Source organism: Physella acuta, unplaced genomic scaffold (genome assembly GCF_028476545.2).
Source record: "Physella acuta isolate Inbredline_101_S28 unplaced genomic scaffold, ASM2847654v3 ptg000199l, whole genome shotgun sequence".
Lineage (NCBI taxonomy): Eukaryota > Metazoa > Mollusca > Gastropoda > Physidae > Physella > Physella acuta.
In genome coordinates this window covers 350,001-372,083 of record NW_026731718.1, presented here as the reverse complement: position 1 = coordinate 372,083, position 22,083 = coordinate 350,001, and the positions used below count along the sequence as shown (strand labels likewise).

General features: G+C 37.5%; 1 protein-coding gene across 1 annotated transcript; it reads left to right on the top strand.

Moving 5' to 3' along the window:
* Positions 1 to 10,008: 10,008 nt before the first annotated feature.
* Positions 10,009 to 15,243, top strand: LOC131937040 (uncharacterized). The gene is made up of 6 exons (XM_059294230.1): positions 10,009 to 10,157; positions 12,780 to 13,005; positions 13,850 to 13,912; positions 14,055 to 14,103; positions 14,278 to 14,314; positions 15,097 to 15,243. The coding sequence occupies exons 2-6, from the start codon at positions 12,792 to 12,794 to the stop codon at positions 15,115 to 15,117; spliced, it is 384 nt and encodes a 127-aa protein (XP_059150213.1). The 5' UTR covers positions 10,009 to 10,157; positions 12,780 to 12,791; the 3' UTR covers positions 15,118 to 15,243.
* The last annotated feature ends 6,840 nt before the right edge of the window (positions 15,244 to 22,083 follow it).

Here is a 22,083-nt window from a genome sequence, read left to right as displayed (position 1 = left end):
TATTTAAAATATGCTTTTTAACAGCTACGGACATGTAAGATTTACGCTGCTAAATAGTATTATTAGACCGAAATATGCGTAACACCGTTACTGCATCTAAATGTTTAATAATTATTTCCGCCACTATCATGATTAACTTGATGTTTTTAAATGAACTTGTAACCACTTGTTACGTGACATCAGTGGCGTAGCGAGGTCGGATGTCACCCGGTTCGGCACTTAATGGTGTCGCCCCCCAGAGGCATAGCGACCCTTCCCGGGTACAAACTTTCAATTTTCGATTTGAACCCCCCCACCCCCCACAATCAAGCTTTCAATTTGCACCCCCCCCCCCCGCCCCTCAAACTTTTGATTTGCACCTCTTAAAAGACAATTTGACACTCGAATTAATCACTTAATTAAGTGGAATTATCGTTTTTCTCTATATATTTTGCTATTTTTTTGCCTTGGTGTCACCCCCATCCTAAATGGTGTCACCCTGTGCGGTCCGCACCCCCGCCCACCCCCGCTACGCCACTGCATGACATGGAATACTAATTAAACTTATTTTATAAATTACGAATTTCAGGACACTATTAAAAACTTTAAAACGGAGAAGAAGAAGATAGAAGATAATACATTATTCACTTCACTTATTTCCAAATTGTATTTCATGCATCTCTTCGTAAGGGGTGGGAGGTAGGGGGGGGGAGACGACATTTCCTCCTCCCCAAAGCACGTCTGGTGCTAAACCCCCTCCCCCCCCCCCTCCCTTTAACTTTCTGATGCCTCTGGAAAATTGTCTGAAAGAAACACTGCTTGGTAATAGTCCGCATTTAACTTCTATTCGTTTTTCCCCACCGCTTCATCCTCACTTGGCTTGCTCTAGTCCTCTCAAAGAGCCACCCCCACCCCCCACTTCCCAACCCCAATAAATAAAACAAAAGCATTAAGTTAACCACGTAAGCTTAACACAGTGTTCGTTATATGGACTACGTTTGTTTGTTTTTAAAGGTTCTGTTTTGATTTATTACTTTGGACTTAATCTCAACCGGTCTGTATGAATGTCCTACGTACCACAGCTGATACTGTTTGCTACTAGATTACCACGTCAGTAGTATATTAGGTCCCTTTTGGAGCGATTTTTTGGCGGAGGTGGGGAGGGTGAGGAACAATGACATATAGTAAAATACTCGGGAGCAGGATGCGCGGGATGCGCAATGACATATAGCAAAATACTCCCAGCCTGGCGCATCGGGAGGGTAAGGGTGGGTGAGCAGGATGCGCAGGATGCGCAAAGACATATAGTAAAATACTACGCCAACTGGGGTTGGCGGAGGTGGTGGGGAAGTAGGTCACCTTTTGGTGACCTTGTGACGTAATCATTGACCTTGTGACGTCATCATTGACCTTGTGACGTAATTAGTGACTTTGTGATGTAATCATTGACCTAGTTACGTAATTTTAATGCGTTTTTTAATGAGTTTTAATGAGTTTTTTAAATTTTTAATTAATTTTTGACCTAGTTACGTAATTTGATTATTTGTTTACTTTTTAATTAATTTTTATTGACCTAGTTACGTAATTGGATTTTAATGAGTTTGAATTTAATTTTGTAATTTTAATTAATTTTTATTAACGAGTTACGTAATTTGATTATTTGTTTGATTTTAAATTGTTTACTTTGTTTGTTTACTTGTTGTTTATTTGTTTATATTGTGTAATTTTTATTAACGAGTTACGTAATTTGATTATTTGTTTACTTTTTAATTATTTTTATTTTGTTTATTTTTAATTTTATTTTATAATTAGTTTGAATTTAATTTAATTAATTTGATTTTGATTACTTTGTTTAATTTATTTATTTGATATATTTCTTTTCTTTGTTGTTTAATGTTGTTTATTTATTTGAATGTATGTATGTTTTAAATAAAAGACTAACACTAGCATGTACTAGAACAGTCTTTGTATAGGGACCATTCAGCAACACAACGAACGTTACAAAAATAGAACATCCATTAAAGATAACGATCAGGCGACAGCTGTGTTACGTATCGACCCGCCCGCGAAGTTTTCTCACCGCTGCCCGTTTTAATGGGAAAGTATTGATCGCACCCACGGGCCATCACAGCATGATGTCCCACCTAATTACATTTTTCGTTATGCATCAGTGATTTTTCCCTGCTCGGTTTGACGGGTCATGATGATTAATGGCTTTTTTCCCCGCTCGGTTGACGGGTTATGGTAATTAACGACGTACATTAAGTGGCTTTCCGCGAAGCACTTAGGTCATTATGCAACAGCTGTTGTGCGACAGCTGGTGGTGTAATTACGCTGAGCAATCGTATAAATGACCGCGAAAATTGTGTTCTAAACACTTCGACTTCGGACTTCAAATCAAGCTTCACCGCGACTTATCCAACCTGCGACCTCTGTTGACTCCTGAGACTAACCCACGCCAGCTTTATCAACCATCACATCTACCTAACCCTCCACGGACCACCTCTTTTGTGTGTGTTTATTCTATTAAAGGTAAGGTTAATATTACTTTTGTGTTAAGGGTGCTAACCCTATTAAAATACCTTTTAATTAATTAATTTAATTTTGTATCGTACACCGAGGTAAGGTTAATAGTATGAATTATCCTTTACATATCATTTAAATAAATATGTATCTAAATAAGCAGGCAACTGTATTCCTTTTTAGTGCACAACCGACTCATCGACACAACTGTTCCATCGACTGACCTTATTGAGCTACCTACCCATCCCTGAGGCATCCACTGAACCAAACGTTCCAACTACATCCAACTACACCACTTCGGATCTCCACATACAGTTAACTACACGTTCAGCTTAGACGTTCAAACCCAGAGGTACGTTTCAATTTTCAATTTTGTTTTAAGTATGTTTTTTATTTTATGATTTTTATTTTATGTATTTATTTTTATTCTACAGCCAGCGACCTACCCAAGCATCCTACTACTAGACACTTCATCAATAATGGAAGCCGCCCAGTCTACCAGCCACCCAGCCATGACTCGTTTCACATGCGAGATCTGCGAGCGGGTATTCACCCTTAAACATCACTTGACAAGGCACCAAGACTCTGCACATGGACGACAAAGACATCCCTGCACAACATGTGGGAAAGTATTTACACGACTTGACAATTTGACAAGACACTTTACGAAAGCACACAACAACCAAACATCACCGACCGACACCCCATCAGCAACCAACAGACAAACACACCAACCCACATTAGAGACCGATAGAAAAACACACCAACCCACATTAGTGACCGACACACATACTGTCCAACGCCCATCAGCGACCCAAACAGCTCGTACCGCGGCCAACACTAACTCATTAAAACGACACACGACGTATGACGACATATCAAACAACAAACGCGTAAAGACTAACAACGACAGTAACCTTAATTCACACACCACTATTTTTCCTGTAGACGACCTTAGGGGAGATGCCGTAGACTTACACATGACCACAGACAAACCTTCACCGACATGTCTTCTCACAGACATTCCTGACTTTATTAAACATAATCACGCCATTAACATGTTACAACAGGATTCACAGTCAAAACCCTACACAGACAATTTCTCCTTTTTTAGATGTTTAGCCAGACATTTAGGGTCACCCACAAGAGATCTTAGAATTCCAACATTAAAACTCGCGAAACAGTGGCAAGCGCACCAAGGTCTCGGGACCTTGGCTAATTTTAGCGGGGTTAGTTTGGTTGAAATTCCCCTCTTAGAGTCGTGTTTTAGTGTAAATATTGAGCTTTTTGAATTTAACGAAAATCAGGTCCTTTCTCCGAAAATTAGAAGTAGTGATAGGTTTAGGGAGACTGTGTATCTTTTATTTTTTCAAAATCAGTTTATGTACATTAATAATATAGGTGGGGCGGGTCACGCTTTCGCGTGTTCTGTGTGTAACAAATTATGGCCCACCGTTAAACAATTAAACAGACACGTGAAAGGGTGTAATGGGGGGAAACCCGTAGATAGGTATAAGGGAGGGGTTTATCAGACACAGCAAACAATCTGGGAGTTTTTAGCGTCCTATGGGTTAGATGTAGATAGTAACTTTGTTTATCCCTTCCGAGCAACTTACGATTTCGAATGCTATTTCGACCATACCGAGTTACCCACGTTAGGTAGAGTTACAAAAAGCGTTGCCAAACACGTGCCTTTGTCTTGCTCTGTCGCCTCAAACGTAGATGGGTTCGTCGAACCCATCTGTTTTATTTCGACTGGTGACCCTCAAGAATTAGTGACAAGAGTTATTGACAGACTCCACATAATCGCCGAGGCAGCTTATGGAATTTTGAAAAAACAGTTCGAGCCTGTTTTTAAGCAAATCAGGAAGTTATTTCCACCTAAAGCTAGGGGTAGTGATAATAAGTCGAACGACAAAGGGTTTGATAGTTTTCTTAGCGGTAGATTAGACGAGTATTTGCGACAAATGCCGGTTATAGGGTTTAATTCAGGAAAATATGATATAAATCTCGTTAAACCATATTTTATTCAGTACTTTTTAGCTTATTCAAACACAGAAGAGGGGTTAGAGGAGGGACCTAGAGCTAGTTGTAACGATGATGAAGACGAGGTAGAAGATAAAAAAACACCGTTTAAATATGTAGTTAAAAGAAATAATAATTTTATGTGTATATCAACTAATAAATTAAAGTTCTTAGATATAGTTAATTATCTAGCACCGGGGTTTAGCTATAGTAAATACCTCGCCGCGTATAATGTTAAAGAGACCAAGGGATTTTTTCCGTACGAATATGTCAAAAATTTAGCCGTCTTAGATGAAAAGTCTTTACCTCCGCATTCGGCCTTTTTTTCATCATTAAAAAATTGTAACATTTCAGACGAGGAGTACGCGACGTGTAGGCAAATTTGGGTAGAGAAGGGGATGCAAACGTTTAAAGATTATCTTATTTGGTATAACAATATCGATGTAAAACCGTTTATCGAAGCGCTCGAGCAGCAAACTAATTTTTACAAAAATTTAGGGGTTGATATTTTTAAAGACGCGATTTCTGTCCCGGGGGTAACCTTAAAATACTTATTCAAAACACTTCCCAAAAACGTTTCTTTTTCTTTGTGTTCCGAGCGCGAATCAGAGTTACATAAAACAATCCGAAATAATATCGTAGGGGGCCCCTCCATTATTTTTCATAGACATCACGAAAAGGGTGAAACGTTCATTAGGGGGAATAGTAAAAAGGTGGTACAGGCAATTAAGGGGTACGACGCAAACGCGCTTTATTTATGGTCTTTAATGCAAAAAATGCCGACGGGATTTCCGATTATTAGAAATAGTGAGGAGGGGTTTAGACCGCGTAAAGCGAATCATTATGGGGAACAGGCCTTTCAGTGGTTATCGTGGGTTTCAAAAACACAGGGGGTAACTTTAAAAACCGCGTTTAACGGGGGCGAAGTTAGCTTAGGATCTCGCCATATAAGAGTAGACGGGTGGGACGCGAACACTCGAACCGTTTATCAGTTCCATGGCTGCCTCTTTCATGGACACCCTGACTGCCCTTTAACTAAAGACAGAACAGTAAACCCCATTAGTAACAGACCCTTGACAGATTTATTTAAAAAGACAAACGAAATTACGAAGTACCTTACAGATACTGTTGACGTTAAAGTCGTAGAAATGTGGGAATGTGAGTGGGGGAACCAGAAAAAAATGAACCCAACTATTAAAGACTATTTAAAATCTATTGACAAATCGCAAAAGACACCGACACCGACCTATGGTAAGAAATGGCCCCTGACTGAAAAACAGATCATCGATTCTGTTTTAGACGACTCGTGTTTTGGACTGATAGAATGCGACATTAAAGTACCGGATAGTTTAAGAGAACATTTTAGTGAGATGACACCTATTTTTAAAAATACGGACGTTACGCGCGACGACATCGGACCGTTTATGAGACAATACGCGATCGATAACAACTTATTAACTAGCGGTAGACGGACTTTAATCGGTAGCTTTACAGGGGAGAAAATTTTATTAGCGACCCCCCTTTTAAAGTGGTATTTAAATCATGGGTTGGTGGTAACTAAAATTTATCAAGTCGTTGAATATAATCCGGTTGCATGTTTTAAGACATTTGGGGATACAGTTTCAGACGCGCGAAGAAAGGGGGACATAGACGACAAATACGCAATAACTAGTGAAACAATGAAATTGTTAGGAAACGCGGCATACGGTAAAACTTTGACGGATAAAACACGACATGCGGACATGACCTACTGTAGTGATAGGGATATAGGGGATTGTATTAATAATCCACGATTTAAAAAAATGACAAAACTTACCGACAATGTTTACGAAGTAGAAACGTTAAAAAAGAAGATAGTTTGGGATCTCCCTCTTCAGATAGGCTTTTTCGTTTATCAGTACGCGAAACTTAGGATGTTAGAATTTTATTATGACTTCATAGACAAATATATAGATAGAACCGACTTTCAGCTATGTGAGATGGACACGGACAGTTTATACTTAGCCTTAAGTACCGATGACTTGTTAAAAGCCGTTAGACCGGGACTAGAACACGAGTTTTTTGACATTTACGATAAATGGTTCCCCTCAGAAGTATGCGACTCACATAGACCACAATTTATAAGCGGCAAAGGCACGGTAGATAGTCATTGTCTGGAGTGTAGGGCTAGGAAAATTTATGAAAAGAGAACACCGGGGTTGCTTAAGCTAGAATATGAAGGGGATGGGATGGTATCTTTATGTAGCAAGACGTACCACTGTTTTGGCGACTATAATAAAACATCAACCAAAGGATTATCTAAAAATCACAACACACTAGGCAAAGAATCTTTCATGCAGGTCCTCACAACAAAGGAACCAAGTGGTGGGACAAACACAGGGTTCAGAGCATACAACACGGGGATATACACTTACACCCAACACAGAAACTCACTTTCTTACTTTTACATTAAAAGACGAGTAGACGCAGACAATGTGACAACATCTCCCCTAGACATATAAGGCCTTTTAGTTTACCAACCGTGACTTTAACGAGACTTTACTGTAAATATGTAAATAAGACAGAACCATGACGGTATGCTGATGGGGTTGTATTTATTCAATAAAAACTTATGATATAAACGGTCTTTTTTAAATTTTTGATGTGAGTTATTGTTTTGTTACTTGTCCCTGAAAGTTAGGTAACTCGGTATCCTGAATAAGATGTATGACTGGAATCAAAATGAACCATTTAAAATACTGGATCCGAGTTGGAAATATCCCTTTACCGCTCTGATCGGTGCCCCAACCATTATCACAATTCGCCCTTCCCCTTCCCTTTGTCAGCAACCCCTTCCCCCTTCTCCCATCCCTAAGCTCAATACCAACCGATAGATAAACAGATCGTACCACTACCCACACTATTCCTTGGACAGACAAAGGATGTAGGACAAGCTTACAGACAAGTATTTATTCAATTAATGTCACAACCCCCTAGAAACCACTCCAACAGACTGGTATACATAACTTGTAGACACCACTCCCCAATGAATATCCCCTTCCTAAACACATTGACATTTACTCTCAAAAGTGACAATGTTCCCATCCAAACTTTTAAATCTTTCCATATACAAATAAAAATATCCACACCCAACTTTGAAATCTGCCTCGGTGAAAACTTCACCGACCCTAGTATGAACACGGCCCCTTAATCAATAAAAATTATTGATTTGTACTTTAGAATGATTAGATTGAATGATATGTATGCTAACGTCATATCATATTTAGTTTATACATCATTATTTTGGTGAAATTTAAATGTAGACATTTTAAACTGTGTGTCATTTGACACGACGTACTATAACGTTGTTGATTTTTAAAACTTGAAGTTTATAATCTTAAGCAAATTTACCACCACCTTACCACCACCTTACCACTACTACCTTACCACCACCTTACCACTACTACCTTACCACCACCTTACCACCACCTTACCACCACCTTACCACCACCTTACCACCACCTTACCACCACTTTACCACCACCTTACCACCACCTTACCACCACCTTACCACCACCTTACCACCTTACCACCACCTTACCATCACCACCTTACCACCACCTTACCATGAAACCAAAACCACACCACCCTAGTATAAACTCTACACCTAGCAATTCCTAAACATGGATGGTTCGAACTCAAAACCAACCTCGGTGAAAACTTCACCGACCCTCGTATAAACTCTACACCAACCAACAACAAAACATTGCCTAGGTGAAAACAAAAAACCTATGATACTGTCCGTATAACTGTTAGTGAAAAGCACGGGACCCAACCGGGGGAAAAATCGATTAACGTGGTAACAGGTGTTCCCACACTTAACGCTGGCTTCGCGTTAATTACCATACCCCCTGCTGTGTTCGCTTTAGTGAACAACACATAAACCCACGAGGCGTGACCAAATTAATTAGGTGTGATGGGCCAGCGGCTGCGATCAATACTTTCCCATTAAAACGGGCAGCGGTGAGAAAACTTCGCGGGCGGGTCGATACGTAACACAGCTGTCGCCTGATCGTTATCTTTAATGGATGTTCTATTTTTGTAACGTTCGTTGTGTTGCTGAATGGTCCCTATACAAAGACTGTTCTAGTACATGCTAGTGTTAGTCTTTTATTTAAAACATACATACATTCAAATAAATAAACAACATTAAACAACAAAGAAAAGAAATATATCAAATAAATAAATTAAACAAAGTAATCAAAATCAAATTAATTAAATTAAATTCAAACTAATTATAAAATAAAATTAAAAATAAACAAAATAAAAATAATTAAAAAGTAAACAAATAATCAAATTACGTAACTCGTTAATAAAAATTACACAATATAAACAAATAAACAACAAGTAAACAAACAAAGTAAACAATTTAAAATCAAACAAATAATCAAATTACGTAACTCGTTAATAAAAATTAATTAAAATTACAAAATTAAATTCAAACTCATTAAAATCCAATTACGTAACTAGGTCAATAAAAATTAATTAAAAAGTAAACAAATAATCAAATTACGTAACTAGGTCAAAAATTAATTAAAAATTTAAAAAACTCATTAAAACTCATTAAAATTACGTAACTAGGTCAATGATTACATCACAAAGTCACTAATTACGTCACAAGGTCAATGATGACGTCACAAGGTCAATGATTACGTCACAAGGTCACCAAAAGGTGACCTACTTCCCCACCACCTCCGCCAACCCCAGTTGGCGTAGTATTTTACTATATGTCTTTGCGCATCCTGCGCATCCTGCTCACCCACCCTTACCCTCCCGATGCGCCAGGCTGGGAGTATTTTGCTATATGTCATTGCGCATCCCGCGCATCCTGCTCCCGAGTATTTTACTATATGTCATTGTTCCTCACCCTCCCCACCTCCGCCAAAAAATCGCTCCAAAAGGGACCTAATATACTACTCACGTCAAAGCTGAAGTCAGCGTCGCATCCAACCTTATACACAAATATATTCATAATATATTTAAATATATATATACATTATATATATATATATATATATATATATATATATATATATATATATATATATATATATATATATATATATATATATATAAATATATATATTTATATAATGTATATATATAATGTATATATATATATATATATATATATATATATATATATATATATATATATATATATATATATATATATATATATATATATATATATATATATTATATAAGAGAACTACCACCGCATCAGCTGATAGATTTTACAACGCCGCTGGTCTGACTAAGCTGATCTAAATGTAAGGGATTGACAAGTTATAAATGACATCAAACACCGGTGACAATGTTATCAGTGAATGTTGTGTAGGCCTATAGGTTACACCAGTGTAGAGAGAATCCATTTAAAACAGGATATTAAAGGAAAACTAGACCAAAGTAGGGTAAACAGATAACAGGGTAACAACAGGTGACACGCAGGTTAAGGGATCAGTTAGAAGCATACAGGTAGGGTATAGAAGTAGCAGCATACTGAATTAGTGTCAAAGTAGAAACTAGAAGCAGACTTAGTGAACACGTTTTTAGCAAATTTAAACGTCAAGAAGGTTTTTCATTGACAAAGGTAAGAAGCGTGATATATTTACTTTATTTAGTGAAGTAAGTTACGATTTGGGACAAGGTGTTTCATTCAGTAAAAGAACAGTTCTTCTAGTCTGAGACCTAGGTATGAGAAGGGATAGTGTGGTCAGTACTATGCCCAGCCATACAATATCACCACACCGTCCCGTATAATGAACACTTTCGACCCATGGGCAGGTAAAGCATAGTTCACATGTGTCTGCTACCTCATAATGAGAAGTGACAGTTTGGTCAGTTCTATGCCCAGCCAGGTATCAATTAGAGCTGGGTGGAGGATCGACTCAGAGAAGTCCAATGGTCTGCGTTATGCCACAACACAACGCTGTCTTATTTAAAGTATCCTTTCAACCCATTGGCAGATGAAGTAGAGTTCGCTTATTTCTATGAACTCGGCATATGAGTGTGGTCTGCTACATGCCCATCCGCCTGATGCTTTATTTTAACAGAAAAGAGTGTGGGATCTGAACTCCAGGCCTTCATGTTACCGTTCGGGTGCTTTGCCGTTCGACCATACAGACCTTTTGTCCCAGATAGTTGTTTTTTAAAAAACGCACAGTGTGTTTTTTTGTTTATATAGGCCTATTCTACTACGCTAGGCGTTACACAACTATTTATATCTTACATAGACTGTAGGTGTAGCGGGTAAATAAGTTCATGCACCAATTGAGAAATGGGGCAACACCTAGCGACGATGTGTGTGTGGGGGGGGGGGGGGGGAGTAAGCAGGGTTTAACAAATGGGACGGGCCATTCAATTTGGATTTCTAAGGTTTATTTTGGCCATGAAGTGCATGGGGCATGCGGGATGAGGGAGGGGGGTGAGGTTAACGTTTGTTATGTCATTTAGAGAAGTGTGTTGGTTATTTTTGAACCTTAGTTGCTGGGGTATAATGGGTGTTAGAGAAGAACTATAGATGCTAAAATAGATGCAGTATAACCTTAGTTGGCTAGAGTGTGGATGGAATGGGAGGATGAAGGATCATCAATTCAAATGTGGAGTCGACCATTTGTGTAAATAGGCTAATGATGATGTCAGAACACCGTTGTACCTGCGCAAACAAAAGCTGCATCTTTAAACAGGAGATGTTTCACATGGGGGATTCCCGGTGATATGTAACACTAAAACAAATTGGTAGAGTCATTAAATCAATTAGCCAGGTCTATTTGGGGCAAGACGAAGTAGAGTTCACCTGTTTCTGTGACCTCGGCATATGAAGGGATAGTTCGGTCAGCACTATGCCCTACAGCCTTTGCTTTATCTAACTTGAATCAGGTACCGATCAGAGCTGGGTGGGCTCAGTGACGCTCAACTGACTTGAATCTTTTAAACCAATGAGTCAAGTCATGAAACCAATTGGCCGAGTCAATGTTTAAATAGAAATCTTCTAAAGCACACCAGCAAACACTTGGTTTAAAGATCTAGCATGTCGTAGCGTCAGTGTGATTTGGTTTTGTGAACCTAAAAAGATCTGGCATGTCATAGACCCCGTGTGTTTTGGTTTTTGTGATCCTAAAAAGATCTAACATATCATAGGTCCCAGTGTGATTTGGTTTGTGTGATCCCGTAACATGGTTATACAAGGGTTATTTTAACCACTTTGACTTCCTAGATGATATTTGAGAACTATCAGCTAACAAGTCATGTACAGCTAACACCGAACTTCCTTTTTCCTATTTAGGTTATAATCCTTGAGGATTGTTCAGTCTTTAAATACCTTGATAGAAAATAACGATACAACAGGAAATACAGGTTCTGTCATAGACTCCAAACATTATTTTCTCAAAACGTATAAGTCTCGTCTACGTAGATAAACAATAGAAAACTTTTTTTCTCTGATGCAGGGGTTCTTTCAGATCTTTTCTTCCCTGGGTGTGTGTGTGGGGGGGGGACAACTTAATACGTATGGGTGTGGCACGTCAGTATCGAGGAGGGGGGATGAACGAGGTTTGAAATATGTATTGTCAATTTAAATTTTAATGTTTCTACGTGGTCTGGGAGCGGGTCAGGCAGATGGAGGGGGAAGTGAAGGATGCCGGGGGGAAAAACTGTTCTAATGTGTGCCATAACTTAACTCATAGCTATTCTTTACATAAAATAACAAATATTTGCGAACTCAATTCTTAGTTATTTTTAACGTTCTCTCAACGTTATCTTTCACTATTTGACAATACCGATAGCAAAAATCAATATATCAGAGTACCATTTTAAATAATTGATTTCAAGAAAATAGTTTGCTGTATATTTAAACTAGACAATGACACCATGAGCAATACACATAATTTGCTGTATATTTTAATTAGACCAAGACACAACAAGTATCTTCTGGTATATTTAAACAGACCAAGACACCATGAACATATATCTTGCTGTAAATTTAAACTAGACAAAGACACCATAAACATATATCTTGGTGTATATTTAAACTAGACAAAGACACCATGAACATATATCTTGCTGTATATTTAAACTAGACCAAGACACAACAAATATCTTGCTGTATATTTAAACTAGACCAAGACACCATGAACAATACACATAATTTGCTGTATATTTAAACTACACCAAGACACCATGAACACATGATTCCCTCTACATTTAAACTAGACCAAGACACCATGAACCCAAAGTTCGCCATCCTGCTACTGGTGGCAGTATCTCTAGTTCTGACGACCGATGCCAAGAGTTACAGAGACAGAACCAAAGTACGACGCCCTGGGCTGGAGGATGTCAAGAAGCCGGTCTTGAGACCTGAGGCTGTAGGTGTGGCTGATCCCGCGGCACCTAAAGGGGAAATGACTGGGAATATTCCAGACAATTCAGATATCCAAGGTGAGTTATTTCCCATGTTGCTACCTTGTTAACATATAAAGCCATGTTTTTTATCCAGTTTTAGTAACATATTTTTTTGTTCATCCTAAAAGTTCAGCTTATGTATTGCATAGTAGACACGTTATTGCGTTTAGTAATAGTAACATTATATAAATAAATGTAATAAGTTTAAGTGTTTATAGTACGATTAGATGTATATGAGAGATGACTTCACTTTCACTTATTCTTTAGTGGCCCCCGGGCAGAGTTTCTTCCAGGCATCTCGTCGGGGGGGGGGGGGAGGGGAATCTACCCCCCGCCCCCGAAGAAAGTCTACCGCCCCTGCCCCCCGAACGAAATGAAATTTATATAAAAATATATACTTTTAACAGTGTCCGCCCCCCCCCCCCCCCCCCGAATATTTCAAGTACCCCCCCCCCCCCATTGAAAAAAAGTCTGGAAGAAACACTGCCCCTGGGAACAAAGGGCTGCAACTCACACCTCTCCATCGTACTCTATTGTGTGCAGTTCTCTTTATTCGCACCCATGTAAATCCAGCAGCCCTTGCCTCATCTTCTACTGTCCTCCAGGATTTCTTAGACACGCTTACATTTCTCGTCCCGTGGGGATTCAAGTCTAATGTTTTCCTCGCGTTGTAAATTGACAGCTAACGTTATCTAAGATTATGCTATGGGGAAAAAACTGTTAATAATAAGCTTTTGTAATTTATTTTTTACTTATAAGCTAGGGTACTTGAGAGAAAATAATTCTGAAATATTATTTTTTCCCGTAGCCTAACCCCTTAACAAACATTAGCATAAGATATTTGGTATCTTATTGTTATCCTTTTTCTTCCTACACAAAGGTAAAGTTAGACCAACAAAAGAGAAGAAGATGAAACGTGAAGAGAAGAAAATGAAACGTAAAGGTAAATGTTTTTTTGTAGCCTTGAGAATTTCAAAGGTAGTTGGGTATTTTGGGAACTCAGTCTTAAAATAAAGATACATTCGTACTAAATGGTTTGGAAATTGGATTGGATTAAAACATTACTTTTTTGTATCAACTGGCAGATAAAGATGGTAAAATGAAGAAAACGAAACCAAACAAGCAAGGCAAAAAGTAAGATATTAGATAATACACGTATATTATATATATATATATATATATATATATATATATATATATATATATATATATATATATATATATATAAGAGTGATTGCGACTGTCTGTGTGTTTGTCAATGTGTATATTTAGTGTGTATTAAACAACATGTAATCTTTCTTGACCCAGAATGAACAAGAAGAAGGGCAACAAAGCAACTGTTAATGTAAGTTAAACTGTATGTCAAGGGTTCTCAATACTTTAAGTAAAAATTACTTTGCTTCATGAGTGAATGTGAAGAGTATCGGGTCAATATTTTACTTGACTAACAAAAGGGAGCGAGGATACTCTGAGATGAGATACTGCAGTAGATGACAGCTGATACAGCCAAAGGCTAGAGTTAACGTGAATAAGTATATAATTCTCTTCTTGGAGACAGTAGAAAACACCAAGCGGTAAGCGCGCTACTTACCACCCCTACCCCTACATGGTCTGGTGAACTGTGGTTCACGCTAAATGTTTACAATCGTAGGGCCGGGTTTAGTGACGGCCAGTAGGGGGAGATAAGGTAGTTTGAAAAGATTTTAAACTTAGGGGAGGTAACTAAGAGGAGTTTGCTTCACGGTGGGGGGGGGGGGGGGTAGGGGTTGGGGAAATGAGGGGGTGGGTTGGGGTTATCGTCCTTAACGAGCTACTGATAGTGTTTTAAAGCAAATATTTTCAGTGGCAGCATTGGTACTGTCGAATTTACAAACTATGAATTACTGAAAAGTAGAAAATAAAACAACTAAATAGCCCCGTATGATACGCCGCGGGTCGGCTCGTAAGTATATAAATAAGGTGAGGGGGGGGGGGGGGGAATGCAAAACTGATAGTTCGCCCCGGGGGCAGAAATGGGTTGATACGCCTCTGCCTGGGTGAAGTAGAATGGAAGTTAAAGTTAAATGTGAAGTATTCCTTTGTTTTTTTATTCACTAATCTTCAATATTTTACTCTTATTTTTTTCAGGCACAGCCCAAACAATCCTAGAGTTTGTCACTGAATTTGGATGTTACAATATTAAAATGTAAATGTCAACTGAATATCGCATTGTTAACATTTTTAACACAGTATTTATAAAGAATTTTTACATATAATAAATGGTCATTCTTTTTACATATTAGTTTTGACTAATTGACACATTTGAGTTAATTTGGCTAGTGCTGTTTACTACTTGTGATGAATGATGGTTCAACCGTTATCCTTTATTTTGTGCTGTAAATTTTAATTAACACATCTTAATGTTTGTTATAGTTTCCATAACTTTTTCTTTCACAAGATATTTGCTTAAATTTCATTGAATGTACGAGGCTCGAATCACAAACGAACAACGTTCTGGTTTAACGAGCAGTTTCTAGTTGAATTTTTCTTCTTCACACGATGTGAATGAAGGTGTTTGAAGTATCTTGGACAGTGTTTCCAATCATAGAGACGGGTTTGGTGACGGCTATTAGGGGCAGATAATTTAGTTTGAAACGATTTTAAACTTTGAGGAGGTAACTAAGAGGAGGCTGCTTTCGCGTGGGGGGGGGGGGGGGGGGGAGAGAAGGGGGATTTAGTGTTTTTAAGCAAATATTTTCAGTGGCAGCATTGGTACTGTCGAATTTACAAATTATAAATTACTGAAAAGTAGAAAAAAAAACAACTAAATAGCGGCGTATGATACGCAGCGGGTCGGCTCGTTCTATTATAATTCTTAAAAAAAAGAAATTAGTTACGTTGAAATTTTTTTATTAATGCTATAAAAGTTCATTTGTAATATTAAAAAGTGTTTAAAGAAATTAGCTCAGATGGCCAAATGATACTTTTAATTTTCAAAATGGCATACCCGCATTTGTTTACTAATTTTTATTTATCTGATCTTACTGAGTTTAAAATTACTTACAGTCTTTATTTGATAATTTAGTTGTTTTTTTTTCGTTTTTTTTTATAGGAAATTTTTTTTTGTTTGTTAAAAATTGTGGTCAATGGGAAGTTACCAAAATATTAAAAAATCTTAAAAGTTTTGTATTTCCCATTTTGAAAGTAATTTGTAGAGAAATGTATGTAGTGAAATATTTACAAAAACTTTTAAACTTTTCACCACGTATATATTGTTAATTGTTTTACATATTTATACTGCCTTAAAACTTTTTATACTATACCTCTGGTTTTAAGGTATTTTAATTTATATAGTCACTTATAGTATTTAGCAATTCAAAGCAAGGTAACTCTTTAGCAAGGTAGCTCTTTAAAAAATACAGTGTACATCTTTTTCTTTGTTACTTCCCTTGCATCATAAAATATTAAAAATTATAAAACAATTATAAAATTCCATATTCAGTAAAAAAAATAAAAAAATATATCTGATTCTTGATCCACAAATATTTACAAATATTTACAAAACTAACGAATATGTTTGGTTTCTTTTCGCTTTTCGCTACGGTTCTTATATCGTTTAGAAAAAAACAACTCCATTTGAAATAGCTGTAATATGTTGGGGAAAAAACGATATATTTAAAAAAAAAAGAAAATAAAGGAATTTGTTAATTCTCTTGAACTACTCATTATAAATAAATGTTAGGATGTGTCACCTTTTATTTTCGAGCGTCGTGGTGTCGCTTAAGGAATGCCGTTACGGTCGACCAAAGGATGGGGATGGAGAGGCGCCTAAAATGGGTAGCAGAACAGTGTCAAATTATTAGAAGCAGAGGTAAGTGAAAGGTTTAAAGATTGCCCACAGAGAAGAACTCGTCATTTACGGGACGCATAACTTTCAAGAAAAAGATAATGTGTAAGTTGTGTAAGATGAACGGTAAGTGATGGATGAATTGTATTCTTCTAAGATTTATATTTTCCTGTGGGTGAGGTTGAGCCTTCAATGTAGGGTCAGTTTCAGACAATTTGACCCTCTATAACACGGGACCACGGAAAATGAAGTCGTTAATTCCACCCAGCTTTGATAAATCATTGACACCCCTAACATCAGGAGTTGATGTTAGGGGTGTCTGACTCAATATCTACAGGTGATGTTAGAGGTCCCTAGTATAACATCATCGGGTGATGTTAGGGGTGTCTGACACAACATCTACAGGTGATGTTAGAGGTCCTTAGTATAACATGATCAAATGATGTTAGGGGTCCTTGACACTACATCTACGGGTGATGTTAGGGGTCCTTAGTATAACATGATCAGATGATGTTAGGAATCACTAACACAACATCATCTGCTGGTGTTATTGATTTTTGACAAAACATTAGTAGTAGATTGTATTACGGCTGCCTGGTACAACTAATGAATGTTTTTATTACATATTGCTTGCCAAAATTTGTTTGGGCTATAAAATCATAACCAAGAGTAACGTATTTAATAAAACAAGTATTTATTGAATTATGGCAATGTTTTTTATATTCAACCAATACTTTCAAGAATGCCATGGGTATAACAGTATGCTTCTGAATGATTTCTTAAAATCTAAAGGTCGTTTAAATAATTTAGACACCTGGTATTTTACCAACAATTATCAATCTCATGCAAGGCATCACCACCATTCTATCAGACACTACAAGGTACTTTAATAAAAATTCGATCTTTTATCATCGATCTGCTTATCGCCAGTGATTTCCTCGATAGTTTGTAACTGACCTCTAAAACATGCCCTGAACAATTCGTGGAACGTATTTCTGTACTTTGAGCTCATCTTGTAGTACGCGATGATATTGAAACTGGAATTAACCACGATGAAGATACACCCGAAAGAAATGGCAGCGAAGAAATGACGGTTGTATTTTCCAAGTACCGAGAACTCAGGTTCTACAAATGTCCCCACACATATACCAATAGCAGGGGAGTATGTTACTATAAATAGAATCGAAACCGAAACCACCATGTTGATCGTCTTTTGGTTTCGTTTTGAAAAAGTTTCCGAGTTTTTATTTCCATGACGCCATCGAGTGCTCTGACGTAACTTTACGACCAGGACTGACGTGAAAATGATGACGGCGATAAATGCGACGATGAGGTAGATAGCGTAGAGAAGAGAGCTTAACTCTTTAACTTGGTCACGTGTTGAGGTAAACACTAACCCTAACATGGTGCGGTTTAACTCGGGGTAGAATTTCCAGTCGATATACGACGACATGTATTCAGACAGCAGGGATAAGATCATGAGAAGATAAATAAAAATTATTATAAAAGTAGTCCGCTTCGGCGTAATGATACTTTTGACTTTCAAAGGCAGGGCGATGCACAGACATCTCTCCGCCGTCATGTACATGTTTATCCAGGCAGTGATGCGGTTAAAGCAGGAATGAGGGTACCCGCCTGTTAAATGCTGGACCTCTATAGGAACCATATGAGATTCGGACTTGACGAATAAAGGGTTAAAGCAGAGAAGAAACCATTCCGTGACCAACAGTCCGCAGAGGTCTGTAACAGCTAAAGCCGTTAACCCCATGTTGACCGTGTTCTTTAACCCGTGCTTGTAGAAGATGATGATGTTGATGATATTGAAGACGATGCCGAATACGCCGATGGTGGTGCTGATGATGACGAAGTTGATGAGCTCGAAAAGCGACATCAGGTAGTCGGAAATCTCAGGGAGCGTTTCCGGCTGTGTGACGTCACTGCATGTTTGGTTCTCACACATATTGATGCTTAAACTGTTCTAGAAAGTTCTGTAGTATACAACCCCTGCTAACCCCGTGTATAGTGGTAAACAACCCTGCTTCAACTCTGTCTATTCAAGAACCAACCCCTATTACACCAGTATATTGTAAGAAACAACACTTGATACACCCAGATATTAGAGGAGCCAACCCCTTCTACATTCGCCTCGAACACGTCAGGAATAAATCTCCTGTTTCACGTTATTTTCAAGGTATCGTGTAATCAAGTCCGACAACCTACACATTTTTAACATTCCTTACAGAGGGTAATAAAAACTGTTGTTTTTTACAGCACCTTTAAAGTAACAAGTCCCAGCTCTACTGTTTTCTAGCAGAGGTTGCAGGAACAGATCCCAAGTGTGCCGTATTGTAATAAAATGTTTGAAGAAATCCTAACCCCAGCCTACTGTTTGTTTAAACTAATACTAACAACGAAATTGTTACTTATAGTATAGATACTTAGAGTTTACTTTACTGAAATAAAATATTACAGGTACAAATCCCAATTACAACCTAATATTTTAATTGGACTATGGACTAATCTTATTGTAAAGGCAAGGAAGTTGGGCCTGTCCTAATGTAGACAAATTATTTATCTTAAAAGATCGATCATTAAAAGTCTGATTGTCTGTAATTGTGTACGTTTACCAATACGTGTAAGTACTAGTTTCGAAACACTTGTTTTAAAATATACCGCACCAATCGATCGGTATAGAGTAGTATAATTATAGACAAATTACACTTCACACTATAAATTAACTATACCCTTTGTCAATATTTGATAGTTCTAAACTTTTATTAATTGTAATGATGATTACTCCTTTGCGATTCAAAGTTGCAACTTTAATTAGCATTCTCTTTAACATTAAAATTAATAGGTATTATTATATCTTTGATTGCTCTATAGTCTATGTTGATCTACAACAGTATATTGATCCATACCCCGTAAAAGAAGAAATTTTACCATCTCTTGCACAAAACGAATACGATTTCGAGTGATTTACTGAATTATTAGATGTTTAATTGCACACCAGCATCCATATAGATAGCAATTAGTTTAGTTATAGTTTGAAGCATTCAATTTTAGTATTATTAATTATTTCGGTTGTGTTTCCAATAACTTTGTCATAGTTAGAAAAACCGGTTATAACAAAGAAAATTGATTTTTTTAACAATCGGTTTAATTTTTCTTGTGACTGAATGTTTTAATGAAACAAACAGTGCCTAAGCACTAAATCAAGTATAATTAGTGATTAGAATAAACGCGGCTGGCTGATTTTTTGTTCAGTTACAAGCATTTTATTTTACTAGCAACCCTCGATTTTTGTCTGTCTGTCGTACTTCGTCATGGATCGAAACCGGCGAGCGAACTTTCGACCACTTCTAACCGACCAATTTCTCTGATATTTCATTATTTGCCTGGTTGATCAGGGCCTGATGACAAAAAAAGCGTGCGTCACTATTTTGTCAATTGAATACCTGTACTCAGACGTCCACTCAGTTCTGATGGGTGCATCACTTACGTTAGGGAAACAAGCGGCTGCGCAAAGTAATGACCACTCTAAAGGTCTGAATGCCGAGGTTTTGAAACAGACGATCTAATCGTTATTGTTGATAATTATAAATTATTGCTGATAGTTATGCATTATTGTTGACATTTGTACACTATAGTTCATAGTTATACATTACACTTGATCAGTGGCGTAGCGAGGTCGGGTGTCACCCGGTGCTGCACTTAATGGTGTCACCCCCCAGAGGCGTAGTGACCCTTCTCGGGGACGAACTTTCAAATTTTCGATTTGCACCACCCCCATCAAACTTTTGATTTGCACCCCCCCCCCTCAAACTTACGATTTGCACCCCCCCCCCCCCCCCCCTCAAACTTTCGATTTGCACCCCCCTCAAGTTTTTCTCTATATATTTAGCTATTTTTTGCCTTGGTGTCACCCCCCTAAATGGTGTCACCCGATGCGGTCCGCAACTGAAGGAATCAATGTTATAAAAGGGTTAAATGCAAAGAACGTAAAAATATATTTTTTTTCGTTTATCGCGCTACATTTCTATTTATTTAACCCATATTCTGCTAGCGTCCCAGTTATGGGACGCTTGTAAAAAAAATTACTAAAATTTATTAAAAACTAGTTAAAACACAAATTATGTTTCATTGTATTTGAAAATGGCTAGACTATTGAATTTGTGTGTGTTTTGTGAAAAAAATTAATTTAGAAAAATGTTATAGTGCCGGATTTGCAGGACTTGTCAAAATGGCGGAAAAAAGAAAACATGCGCACAGGAAAATGCATATCTTCTAAAATATTAACATTTTAAGTGCAAAATACATTTGAAACTTGTAGCAGTACCATATTTATATCTGATAAAAATTTAAGAATAACAATTTTTTTTTACTACTTCGTTATATCAAGTGTACAACAAGCGTCCCATAAGTGGGACGCTAGCAACGAATGGCCCCATGTAGATTGTTACACAAACGTCACATTTATTGGACACTAGCGAGAAACACAGATGCCAATGTTTAAGTTAAATGGTTATTTATAGTAAAACAATTGTTGACTTTGTTAACTGCTGACTTTGGGGTGTTAAGTAGTATTTATAGATATTTAATTATGACCTTGAGCTATATTTTCTTATATATTATTGTATTAAAAAATTGCAAATATTGAAAAACTTACAATTTATTTTTAAGTTTTCAGAATTACACTTACTGAAGTATTTAATACCATTGAATACAAACTAATTTAGTATTGCTGTAAATTTACTCGCGCGTGATATTAAAATTATAACAAACCAGAATAATATCAATGGTCAAGATTTAGGTGAAATGAATCAGTCATGGGGGTTGGTTAACTCTCTTCATATAAGAGAGCTTAATAAGCTACAGATATCAGAAATGTGAATTAGCTGTGTACAGTTGTCATGCCCCAATAATATTCCCCTCCAAAGGTTCCCGATACCAGTTTTACTTAGTAACTTTTTAAGGAGATTCCTGTTGTTAGATTGGGAGTTGTTTTCATAGTGAGGTGCATACATGGATGAGAGCCATGAAGACTCAATACAAGCCCCCAGAGACGGATCCGTGACCTAGAAATAAGATGTCTGATGTCCTAATGTACGCCTGTGAGGGGGGGGGAATAGCGAGGGTAACAAAAGAGAAGAAGCTGGATGACATCTGGGTCTGGACCGGATCATCTTTTGCAAATTCACTGAGGGCAGAGTTTCTTTCTGGCATCATTTCGGAGGGGGGGGGGGGTGGGCTCTGCCCACAAAACAAAATGGAATTTATATAGAAAA